The sequence below is a fragment of the Nanorana parkeri genome, unplaced genomic scaffold (assembly GCF_000935625.1).
Source record: "Nanorana parkeri isolate BGI_ZX_2015 unplaced genomic scaffold, ASM93562v1 scaffold323, whole genome shotgun sequence".
NCBI classification, from domain to species: Eukaryota; Metazoa; Chordata; class Amphibia; order Anura; family Dicroglossidae; genus Nanorana; species Nanorana parkeri.
This window is the reverse complement of record NW_017306591.1, coordinates 400,645-412,440: the sequence shown is the minus strand read 5'-3', so window position 1 is coordinate 412,440 and position 11,796 is coordinate 400,645. Positions and strand designations below refer to the sequence as shown.

The following is an 11,796-nucleotide window of genomic DNA, read 5'->3' as shown; positions in this document are numbered from 1 at the left end:
CGATGGCACCGCTGCTTTCATTCCACATTTCCCCTTTGCACATTTAATAGAGCCAAAACACACGCCCACTTTACCCAAACCCCGCCTCTTATTTAAAAAACAAATCCCTATACTTCACTCACTGTAATTGTCTTGTGACCAGTCATGTGACATCCCGGGGTCCTCTTCATCTGCTACAGCAGTGGGCGGCCCTCAATACTAGAGAGAGCAGAACTGACTCTACTGTAAGCCCAGGCCACCATGGTGATGCACCCCTACAGGACGGGTCCATGACAGGCTGGGTGCACATGAAATGGGCTGAACGGTACTGACTTTACTGTAAGCACAGGCTGCCATGGTGATGCACCCCTACAGGATGGGTGCACATGAAATGGGCTGAACGGTGCTGACTCTACTGTAAGCCCAGGCCACCATGGTGATGAACCCCTAGAGGACGGGTCATGGCAGGCTGGGTTCAGAGGAAATGGGCTGAACGGTGCTGACTCTACTGTAAGCCCAGGCCACCATGGTGATGCACCCCCTAGAGGATGGGTCCATGACAGGCTGGGTGCACAGGAAATGGGCTGAACGGTACTGACTTTACTGTAAGCCAAGGCCGCCATCCGCCATAGTAATGCCCCTCTAGAGGACGGGTCCATGACAGGCTGGGTGCACAGGAAATGGGCTATACTATAAGCCCAGGCCGCCATGGTGATGCACCCCTAGAGTCACAGGAAATGGGCTGAACGGTGCTGACTCTACTGTAACCCCAGGCTGCTGTGGATAGGTCCATTACAGGTCGGGTTCACAGGAAATGGGCTGAATGGTGCTGGCTGTCATTCAACCCTGAAGAGGAGCGCCATCTAGTGGAAGAGTGGTCTTTCTGCACCAGATTGAAGTTGAGTATTGCAAAGAAAGCCAAGGTTTTAATTTTGATATCTGCTGGGCAATTAATTATTTTTTTTTTTTTAACTCTACAAACTGGAGTTCTTCTTTAGTACATGTACATTGTGAGTTTGTCTGGTAAAGGTTTATCATTCTAGTTTCTTTTCTATACTTAAACAGTATTGACTTGCACCAGAAGCCAGTGCACACGTGTTAACACTTGCCAGAGTAATCCGTCAATCAATTGAGGACGCTAGTTTGTGTCCTCCCGTTACCCTAAGGAGAACTATGGGGAAAAGCCCTAACCCCATAGTTCTCCTTTAAAATGGGCTTTCAGGTGCAGTCCAGAGCCTTTGTATGCATTTTTGATGCGTTCCAGTTCATTCCAGACCAGAGAAAATGAGACAAGCAGTATTAATTTTTTTGTCTGGACCGGAATGGACTGCGCTGGTGTGAACAGAGCCCAGAAATACCATAGGGATACATTGGGATGCTTTTTTGGTTCAGGAATAAACTTTTCAGGACCCGGACATGGTGTGAACAAGCAAGTAACACCTTAGCTCTTAACCCAATCTCAGAAACCCTTAGCACTTAATCCTTAATAGATAACCTTCACCCTAACCCCTAAGGTTAGACCTTAACACTTAGCCCTAACCCCCTAATATAATCCCTTAGCACGTTACCTTCCCCCGTTCAAACCGAACCCTACCCAACTCTACCAAAATGTAAACCAAACCCCCTAATGACTGTAACGCAGACTGCTTTCGATGATCGCAAGTACGATCTGCCCGTCCAAGGTGGGCAGATCGTACGGGCTTTCAAGAGGCATACGACCATCGCAAGACAAGAGTCTTGCGATGGTCGTAAGGTTTATAGGCACCTTAACTCCTAAACAGAATTCTAACACTAAATGAACCCTTTGAGTCTGTAGACCGGCCTTGCGTCTGATCTTCACAGCTCTGATCTGAACTGTCTGGGCTGATAATGACTTATTCGTATCAAAAGACCCAATTCCTTTTCAATGTCTTTTATTTACTTGTACACACTTAAAAAAAAAAATGGAATTACAAATCATAAAAGACATTTCTGCAAAGTCCTTGAAGTTAAAGTCCACCATGATAACAGACGTGGGTGGTCCGATCGGGTCCCCCTGTCACTTTTTCAGACGCACCCAATTGGATGCCCAATGCTAGTCTATGCCCAGCCGGGTTTAAACAGACGGGTGTTTAGACCTAACCACTCAAACAATTCATCTCCACACAGCTTCCTCCTCATGTATCACTTCCCCCTCCCTTTTAGATGGTAAGCCCTCAGGGGCGGGGCCCTCCTTACCATCTTGTCTTGAATTGTATTGCGATTATACACTGAGTGGTCGGATTATTATGACCCCTCCATCAGTACTTGGTTGGGCCGCCTCGTGACTCCACGAGATGATGAAAGGTGATGCGAGGAATCTGACACGGCGCTGTTGCCCTTCTGTTGTCTTGTACCAGTCTCGCCCCTCCCCCGTTCTGCCTGTGTATATAATAATCCGGCCACTCAGTGTATATAATAATCCGGCCACTCAGTGTATATAATAATCCGGCCACTCAGTGTATATAATAATCCGGCCACTCAGTGTAATATCTTCCTTATATTGTAAAGCGCTGCGCAAACTGTTGGCGCTATATAAATACTATGTAATAATAATAATAATACACCCGGTTACCCTTGACTTCGGCCAGGTCCGGAAAAACAAACGGAACAGTGTTCCGTTTCAACAGACCTGATCGTGACGGATCGGTCGGTAATCTGATGTAAATGGATACGTCCGTGTACATACAAGACTGACATGGAGTCCGGTCATTTCAGTTTTATACTCCATTGCAAGATAGGAAAAAAAAACGGACGGACACGGATGTCACAGCGGTGGCATCCTCTGATCAGAAGGTGATCTGTGCACGGATCTCCTCCTGATCAGCCCGCGTGGAAGGGGAATTGATCAAAACTGGAGCAGATGTGCACAGCAACCAATCAGCTTCTTTCTTTCATTTTCAAATCTTAACTCGGGGAAGGGGGGGAGGGGGTGTAGCCAAACTCCGGCCCTCCAGCTGTGGTGGAACTACAAATCCCATGAGGCATTGCAAGATTCGCACAGCCACAGACATGACTCCCGGAGAGAGAGATGCATCATGAGATTTGTAGTTTCACCACAGCTGGAGAGCCTGAGTTTGGCTACCCCTGTCTTAACTGAACAAACTGAAGAGAGAAGCTGATTGGTTGCCATGTATATACTGCTCATCTGTTCCATGTATGATTTTATTTGTTTGCCAAACCTCATAAGTGTCACGATGACATGTTTGTGGAAGTGTCCCCGGGGGCTGAGAATGAGCGTCTTCCCTGACATGCAGTAGAGAAGAGAATTTACAAATCTGCGTATTAAATAAAGTCAGGGAAACAGAGAACCTCCAGCACGCATGCGTACGTGAAGGACATATCGGAATCAGGCAAACAGTAAAATAACAGCAATCACTGTAAATACTCCACAGCGGCTAATACCAGTATAACATGACTGAAGTGGAGTGGATTGGGGGAAAGCAATAAGAAAGGTCACTATCTTCTGGAAACAAATAGGAGCGTTATCTCTCCTCCTGAGCTATAATATCACCGGCTGACCCTCTGGTTGTGTAGATCGGGCCCAGGCAGCGATGCTAAGCCCCGGCTCGCAGATAGGAGAGGTCTGTGATTGATCAGAGAGGCAGTGCAGTGCTGATACTGAGCAGGAGAAAGAATGCCCGGGGCTGGGATGTGTCACTCCAAGAACTCTTTGTATTCCGGCTCTTTCACATTTATCGAACCTTCCACCAGAAAAGGAGAAGGGGGGGCGGGGGGGGGGCACTGCTGGGGTAGTTCTAAAGATCTCAGGAAATCTTTTTTTAAAGCAATAAGTCAGTGTGAACTCTCCATTACCAAGACCCCGAGGGCAAAGGAGAGATGGAGGGGAGGGCTACCTGCTTAGCTGGCAGAAGGGTGATGGAAAGGTGAAGAGAGTGGATTGGACTGGAAGCAGAAGTCATCGTTATCAATCTGAACGTGCAACGTGGAGACAAATACGAAACTTTCTTCTAAAAACTTTTGTTTGTTGTCCGTAGGACACAGGAAGCCAGGAGCGTAACACTGTGTATGCGGAACAAATCACTGACTGGCATGCTGATCCTCTGGCTTCGTGCAGATCAGGTGTCCGGATTTTACTCTGGCTTTGCTGGCCGTGTGCTTGTTCAGAGTCAGGGACTCAAAGTAATAGAGCCGGAGGCAGCCATAGAAGCGGCATTTTCAGAAAAGGTTTATCAATGGCAGCCTACATTTTTCCTTCAGTACAGGTTTCCTTTAGAGCGGTCGTGTCATGAAAATTAAAACGCTGTAAAAAAAAGTTCTCTATCCTTATATTTCCCCCTCCAATGAACACGGCTCTGTGTAAGAGGAATTGTCAGTGTGAGAACTCACAGTTCTGGGAGTGTCGATCTCCTGTGCCCCCACTGCACTCAGTGGTTCCATCCACCTTCTGGGAATCTCGATCTCCTATTCTCCCACTGCACTCAGTGGTTCCTCCCGCTTTCTGTGAGTGTCGATCTCCTGTGCCCCCACTGCACTCAGTGGTTTCTCCCAATCTCTGGGAGTGTTGATCTCCTGTGACCCCCACAGAACTCAATGGTTCCTCCCTCTTTCTGGCAATGTTGATCTCCTGTGCCCCCACTGCACTCAGTGGTTCCTCCCAATCTCTGAGAGTGTCGATATCCGGTGCCCCCACTGCACTCAGTGGTTCCTCCCGCTTTCTGTGAGTGTTGATCTCCTGTGACCCCCACAGCACTCAATGGTTCCTCCCTCTTTCTGGCAATGTTGATCTCCTGTGCCCCCACTGCACTCAGTGGTTCCTCCCAATCTCTGAGAGTGTCGATATCCGGTGCCCCCACTGCACTCAGCGGTTACTTTCAGGAAGTGTTGATCTCCTGTGTCCTCTGTAAAAGACTGGCGCTGGTGGACGGTCAGTGGAAAAGGTGAGTATCTACCCTCTGCTTTCACAGGGAACAAGTTATTCTGCAATTTAATTTTGAAATAACTTTTTTAATGGGGAAGTATATCATTAAAAGGGAAAAGTAAGAGGAGAGGGTTGATGACACTCATCTGAATATTCATGTCCCAACAATATAGAGTATTGCTATGGGTACTTTGGTGACCCACTGTTGCATTCCACAGTCATGGTGCCGGAAATGTCTCAGAGGCTACCGTGGACCTAGCTCCTAATAAAGTCTAGGGTGGCATGAGCACAAGCAGATGGTCCAATGCAGTGGAGAAGTAAGCTTTGTAATGCAGACTTTGTTCTCTCAGTAATATTCAATTCCATTTTTTTTTCATGTATTCCTTCTGTCCTTTAGCCACTTTTTCCCAAATTTTACTAATTTGCCATAGGTAACCTGTACAAACATAGAACCTTCCACGTGTACATAACAAAATGGCTTCACTAGAGTGTGACTACCAGGCATACACATTACTAGGGATGCACCGATAGCAGATGGTTCAGATACCAGTGCCGATACTTGGCATTTTCATGAGAACTACCAGGGTTGCAGCGGTTGCAGCTGGGACCGGGCTCTGGCGCTCCACCACTGTCCTGAAATAATCAGTCTGTATTGTTTTAGAAAAACTGTCACATGACACTAAACAAAAATGTATCAGTACTTGTATCTGTGAGGACTTGGGCAAGTATCAGTACTCGTACTTGCAAAAATGTATTGGTGCATCTCTTATATATATATTTATAAAAACAGAATCATACAATAAAACAGAGATGTACAAATCCCAGGAGCTCCGTGTGCTCCTTACACATGGCAGCGGCCTCCTAATTTTTTAATTTTTATCTAGTCTAGTCTTGGAGCTGGAAAAGTATCTGTACTTGTACCGAGTATGGCACTTGGTATCTGTGCATCCCTACACAGTACGCTTCACAGAAACCTCAACCTCTAGCATGTTGCAGGCCCACCCACAGACCAGTCTGCATTAAGCCATAACAAAATGAAAACAAATTACTGCAGAGAACCAAATGGTTGCATTTCGATATACGATATAGAAATGTAAAGTTTTCCTCAGAAAATGTTTTGCAATAAACCTGTGAGCAATAAGCATGGGGTTACCATTGCTCCAGATGCAGCCTAAGGCTAGGTTCACACCTAGGCGTATCGAATATGCGCGTTTGTCGTGCCACGCGTTTTTAACGCGATTCTCGGTAAAAAAAACGTGCGTTTCCGAGGGCTACCTGGCTGTATCACAATGGATACGCGCGGCAAATACGCCCCAAAGAATCTTCTGTACTTCTTTGGGCGTAGGGCGCTTTGTAGCGCGTTCATACGACCTGTAATACGCCCAGGTGTGAACCATACTCATAGGAAATAATGGCATTTCGGTGTTTAAGCGTTTTGCAGAGCGTAGCAACACACTACAAAAACGCCCGGGTGTGAACCGGGCCCAATACTGATGATTTTGGAACAGCCAAAATAATTCTGGATATTAAGTCAGTACATTGCAGCTAACGCATAAGGCAACACATGCCTCATAGTTGTCACGAGCTGCTAATGAATCGCCAGGCTAATGAACACGGCCGCCTTCATCGTTTGGAGATGGCAGGTCCACAATAAATAAAATCTCAGTGGTTTCCTTCCTCGTACGTTTTTAATATTCATAATATATTCCGTAGCAAAAACCTCAAAACACACATCAATATGTAAGTGAATTGGATTCCGCCGTCGTTTCTCAAAATGAAATAAAAATGTTTAAGCCCAAAAAAAAAATGTGCAAACACAAAGAATAACAGTGTACAAGGAAAGTGTTATTTTTCCTGTAAAGTTGGTTGTCTAATCTCTTAACATGCTTGCATGCGGCGGATCCTATATCCCAGGAGATAATATAAGGTTCCTGTCCATATTGTATACGGTGGATGGCCTTTCATCCCTATCTCCCACTTTCATGTAGTTTCCTCCGCAGCTCAATTTCCCTTCCTCCTGCGGCCCAAGAAGTTGGAAGAGCTGATGGTCTCGAGATGGGGGATCCTAATTGCACTTGAACGTCTAAAGCCGACTCGGTTTATCATAAAGGGTGCAGATTTGCCTGGCTGGAGCCTCCGTGGACACAGACCCTCAGGCCCTGCTCAGAAATAGAGGGAATTAATTACATTTTTTTTTTTTAACTCCTCTTCTTTTAAAGTACGGAGAGGATGATGAAACCTCCTGAGGGGAAAGAGTGTCAGCGGAGGGAAGAAAGAGTGAATGTGAAGAGAGATACAGAGGAAGGGGGACAGTGAAAGGACATATCCCAGTGTCACGGGAGAACACGTGTCTCAGACTACTAACCAACTGACCTCGGGTCAAGGTTGAGAAGGGGCCCTATGTTCTGCCGATCGGGGCTAGGCAAGGGTTAACGCCGATACATGGGGGTTATCTGTTTCTGTGCTGCTGTGGCATTTGGCACGGGAATGTTGCCTATCAGTCAAATACATTTATTTCATGAATTCAGAACATATGGGATATAAAGTGCACTCTCAGTGCATTATGCACCATTTCTAGTCAGGTTCTTCTAATGCTTTTACGTTTATATAATAAATTGATGCAAAAAGAAAAAAAGTGCAATAACCCATAGCAATGTTTTCTTTTTTTTCTTGCTTTAATCAGTACAGCGTGAAACGGACCAATGGCATTGACTGATTACTGTGGATGTTTAGAGTTACCTAAAAGACACACAATATACAAAATACAATGAAGGGAATTTATCAAAACTGGAGCAGGCAGAATCTGGAGCAGTTGCTCAAGGCAACCAATCAGCTTCTCCCTTCAGTTTTTTGAGCTAAGATTTGAAAATGGAAGAGAGATGCTGATTGGTTGCCGTGCACAGCTGCTCCAAATTTTATCTGCTGCTTGGTTGCCATGCACAGCTGCTCCAAATTTTATCTGCTGCTCCAGATTTGATAAATTCCCCTCACTATGTATGTCTGTGAAGGTTCTCATCCATCCGGGTCACATGGTATATCTGTGAAAATAATAAGTCAAGGCAACTGGACTTGCTGTATTTTTCTTGAAGACGTTTCACTGGTCATCCGACCAGCTTTCTCAATTCAGAATGACTTGTACAAAAAAGTATCTGGGAATAAATATGGTGAATGTTGCTCCAATCCACATAATCTGTTAGCCCTCGTTCACACCTGACCGTTTTGTAGCGCGTTCTACGCTCGACGAACGCTCGACAAAACGGTCAAAAATATAAATTGCATTGTAGGCAATGGTCTCGTTCCCACCTTGCCGTATTTCCGCCCGTCCCTAACGCCCTACAAAACGGGCCACGCCTGAAAAGGTCCAGGTACTACTTTGCGCCGTTTTCCATTGGGATACAGCCAAGTAGCCTTCGGGGGTCGCGCTACTTTTTACAGCCAATCGCGGTAAAAAAAACGCGCGACAGACGCGCATATGCAATACGCCTAGGTGTGAACGAGGGCTTAGTCACAACCAGGTGTTGTTTGCATTTGCATAATTGGAGAAAAATACAGCAAGTCCAGTTGCCTTGATTTTTTTTTTTTTACAGATATCAGTACATTGCTTTTTGGCTTATTGAACAAACCTGTTTTGCAAAAAGAAAAACAAAAAAACATAGAAAAGATTACAAAAAAACATCCACAAGTGTAAACTTAAAACTTTATAACTCGTCTGCCACTTCTAAATGGATTTAACATGCTCATGATCTCGAATGTGTAGATGCGAAACACTTGTGCAGGCATCATACTCCGCCATCATTTTTTTTTGGGGGGTTGGAATGTCTTGAGAGAAGTAAAAAAATTTGTAAGAAAGCCGTCAGCTTAACGCTCGCTGCGAAGCGCTATATACTGCCAGGCAGCGGAAAGGTTAATGTGAATAGGCTGTGACTGATTTGGGGCAGCGGTGCAGAGAGAGTAGGAAGGGGGTGACAGAAACGGAAGGGGGAAGGGAGGGAAAGCTGCCACTCAGCCAGATTGACAGGCCCCTGATATCCCTGCAGATAAAGTCTTACAGATGTCGCTTGGCAATTGATTTTTGGTTAGTGATGGTAATATACTAAGAAGTAATACATTATAGAGCAGAAGTAAAGAGAGGGGGGCAGCGTCCCCCCTGTACTGCAGGGGATTATATTGGTCCTTCCTCTAGACCCCAGCTTCAAACACTTCTAGAAATCATATTAACCTGTTTGCAGAGGAACAGACGCCTCCTCCTCCTCTGGCCTGTCTGCTGGGGAACTGTTCAGCAACTTTTTCCAGCAAAGTGCAGGGGGTAGGTGAAGGAGGTCAGGAGGATGAAATAGCCGGTAAGAGGGGGTCATGGGCAGGACAATGCAAATGTCTATGTATAGATCTCCTCACCGCGTCCACTGCTGATACCAACAACCAAAGAGAGACCGCTGAAGACACCACTGACACTCCAACTTCTCATTGCATCATCTTCGTCAACCATGAATCAATGAAATGGCATATTCCAACGGGTATATTTACCAGAGCAAAGGAAGCAAATAAGATCATAGTTGGGGGTTGACATACATTTTAAGTGATATTTTTCCATGCAAAATGGGCCTTTAAAGGAGAACTATGAGGGGGGTGCTTTTCACTCACCTCGTAGTTCTAGCCGACCTGTGACAATGAGACTGTCACAGGTCGGCTCAGTAGATCGGGAGGTGAGCGAACACATACCCCTCTCGATCCTGTCACAGCTCTCTGCCATGACAGGGGAGGGGCTGGATTCCCCCCTACCCGCTCCGATCCTCCAGCGCCGACTGGCGGAACGGACGGGGGAGGGTACAGCTGGCTCTGCCTCTAGATATTTCCTCTAGACCCCAGCTTCAAACACTTCTAGAAATCATATTAACCTGTTTGCAGAGGAACAGACGCCTCCTCCTCCTCTGGCCTGTCTGCTGGGGAACTGTTCAGCAACTTTTTCCAGCAAAGTGCAGGGGGTAGGTGAAGGAGGTCAGGAGGATGAAATAGCCGGTAAGAGGGGGTCATGGGCAGGACAATGCAAATGTCTATGTATAGATCTCCTCACCGCGTCCACTGCTGATACCAACAACCAAAGAGAGACCGCTGAAGACACCACTGACACTCCAACTTCTCATTGCATCATCTTCGTCAACCATGAATCAATGAAATGGCATATTCCAACGGGTATATTTACCAGAGCAAAGGAAGCAAATAAGATCATAGTTGGGGGTTGACATACATTTTAAGTGATATTTTTCCATGCAAAATGGGCCTTTAAAGGAGAACTATGAGGGGGGTGCTTTTCACTCACCTCGTAGTTCTAGCCGACCTGTGACAATGAGACTGTCACAGGTCGGCTCAGTAGATCGGGAGGTGAGCGAACACATACCCCTCTCGATCCTGTCACAGCTCTCTGCCATGACAGGGGAGGGGCTGGATTCCCCCCTACCCGCTCCGATCCTCCAGCGCCGACTGGCGGAACGGACGGGGGAGGGTACAGCTGGCTCTGCCTCTAGATAGGAGGAGCCAGCTGTCACTCACGCAGCTGGGCGGATCCCGGAACGGGATCCGCTTCAGCTCCGGCGTCTCAGTATATAGGGAGCTGTAGCTCGCGGTATACTGAGCCTAGGGTGACGGGAGGACGCTAGTTTGTGTCCTCCCGTTACCCTAAGGAGAACTATGGGGAAAAGCCTTAACCCCATAGTTCTCCTTTAGGCCCCATTCACACTGAGCGACATGAAAATCGTGCGATTTTGAGCGATATTGCGCAACGAGCGATATTGAGCGACTTGTCGAGCGACTTTTTCCTATTGGGCTGGATGCAATCAGGAGCGAAATCGCTCGAAAAAAGGGTCATGTAGGAGCGACAAGCTACCAGCGACGAGCTATAAGCGATATTGAGCGATATTGAGCGACGAGATGTGAACAGCTCCATTGAAATGGATTGGAGAAACTACATAGAGCGATATCGCGTGGAAATATGAGCGATATCGCTGCAAAAATCGCTCAGTGTGAATGGGGCCTTAAGCCAACATGCCAAAAACGAATGACTGTGATACGTAACATTTCCGAGCTCTTCGCTGCCGATTCAAATGTTCTCACTGGCTCCCGAGTTTGATGGGTGACTTCTAAATTCCACATTATTTCGTCCATTTCTGTTGAATGTGTAACTTGAAATACTGTAATTCGATAGCCTGCTGTTCCTGCCAACTTAAAGCTGGTATTTGAAGGAGTCCACTCTTCTCATTACAGGTTATGAGCATTCTAAGCAGTCAAGGCGGTGTGGGCCCTCAGAGCCAGTCGGAATTTTCCATCTCTCCTCTTCATGGCGGCCTGGAGACCACCAATTCCCTGTCGGCAAGCTGCAGCCAGCGCAGTGATTCCATCAAGTCTGTGGACAGCCTCCCCACATCTCAGTCCTACTGCGCCCCAACCTACAGCACGACGGGATACAGCATGGACCCCGTGGCAAGCTACCAGTATGGACAATATGGACAATGTAAGTGTTGAGTCACCGTAATATAACATGGATAAGTTAGGTAGCTGGGTGCACCTACAACACACTCAAATGCTATAATTCTCAAAAGGGATGCAGATGATAATGTGCAAAGACTTTACAGGCTTTCATTAGCGGGTTGTATACAAGACTTACAGACTTACCAAAAGGGTGAAGAGTTTGGGGAAGGCCGGAGAAGTGAACAATCTAAGCCAAAATAGCTGATTTGGAAAAATTCTCTAATTCAGCTCACTTTCCAGTCCAGCTATGTTGTCCTAGATTGTTCCCTTCTCCGACCTTCTCCAAACTCTTCACCCTTTTGTCAATAACCCTGTTAGATATGGGTTCATCTGCACATGCAGGGGAAATAATGTTGATGTGAGAAATTCTGAATTTTCTGCTTTTATATATATAT

At 46.4% G+C, this 11,796-nt stretch overlaps 1 protein-coding gene across 4 annotated transcripts in view; it reads left to right on the top strand.

Annotated features, from left to right (window-relative positions):
* PAX7 (paired box 7) overlaps positions 1 to 11,796 on the top strand; it is a 111,005-nt gene that overhangs the window by 94,639 nt on the left and 4,570 nt on the right. For all 4 annotated transcript variants that reach the window (XM_018558179.1, XM_018558177.1, XM_018558178.1 and 1 more), the window contains exon 8: positions 11,138 to 11,384. In XM_018558179.1, coding sequence (XP_018413681.1) covers positions 11,138 to 11,384 — 247 coding nt within the window. The remainder of the gene's footprint in view (positions 1 to 11,137; positions 11,385 to 11,796) is intronic.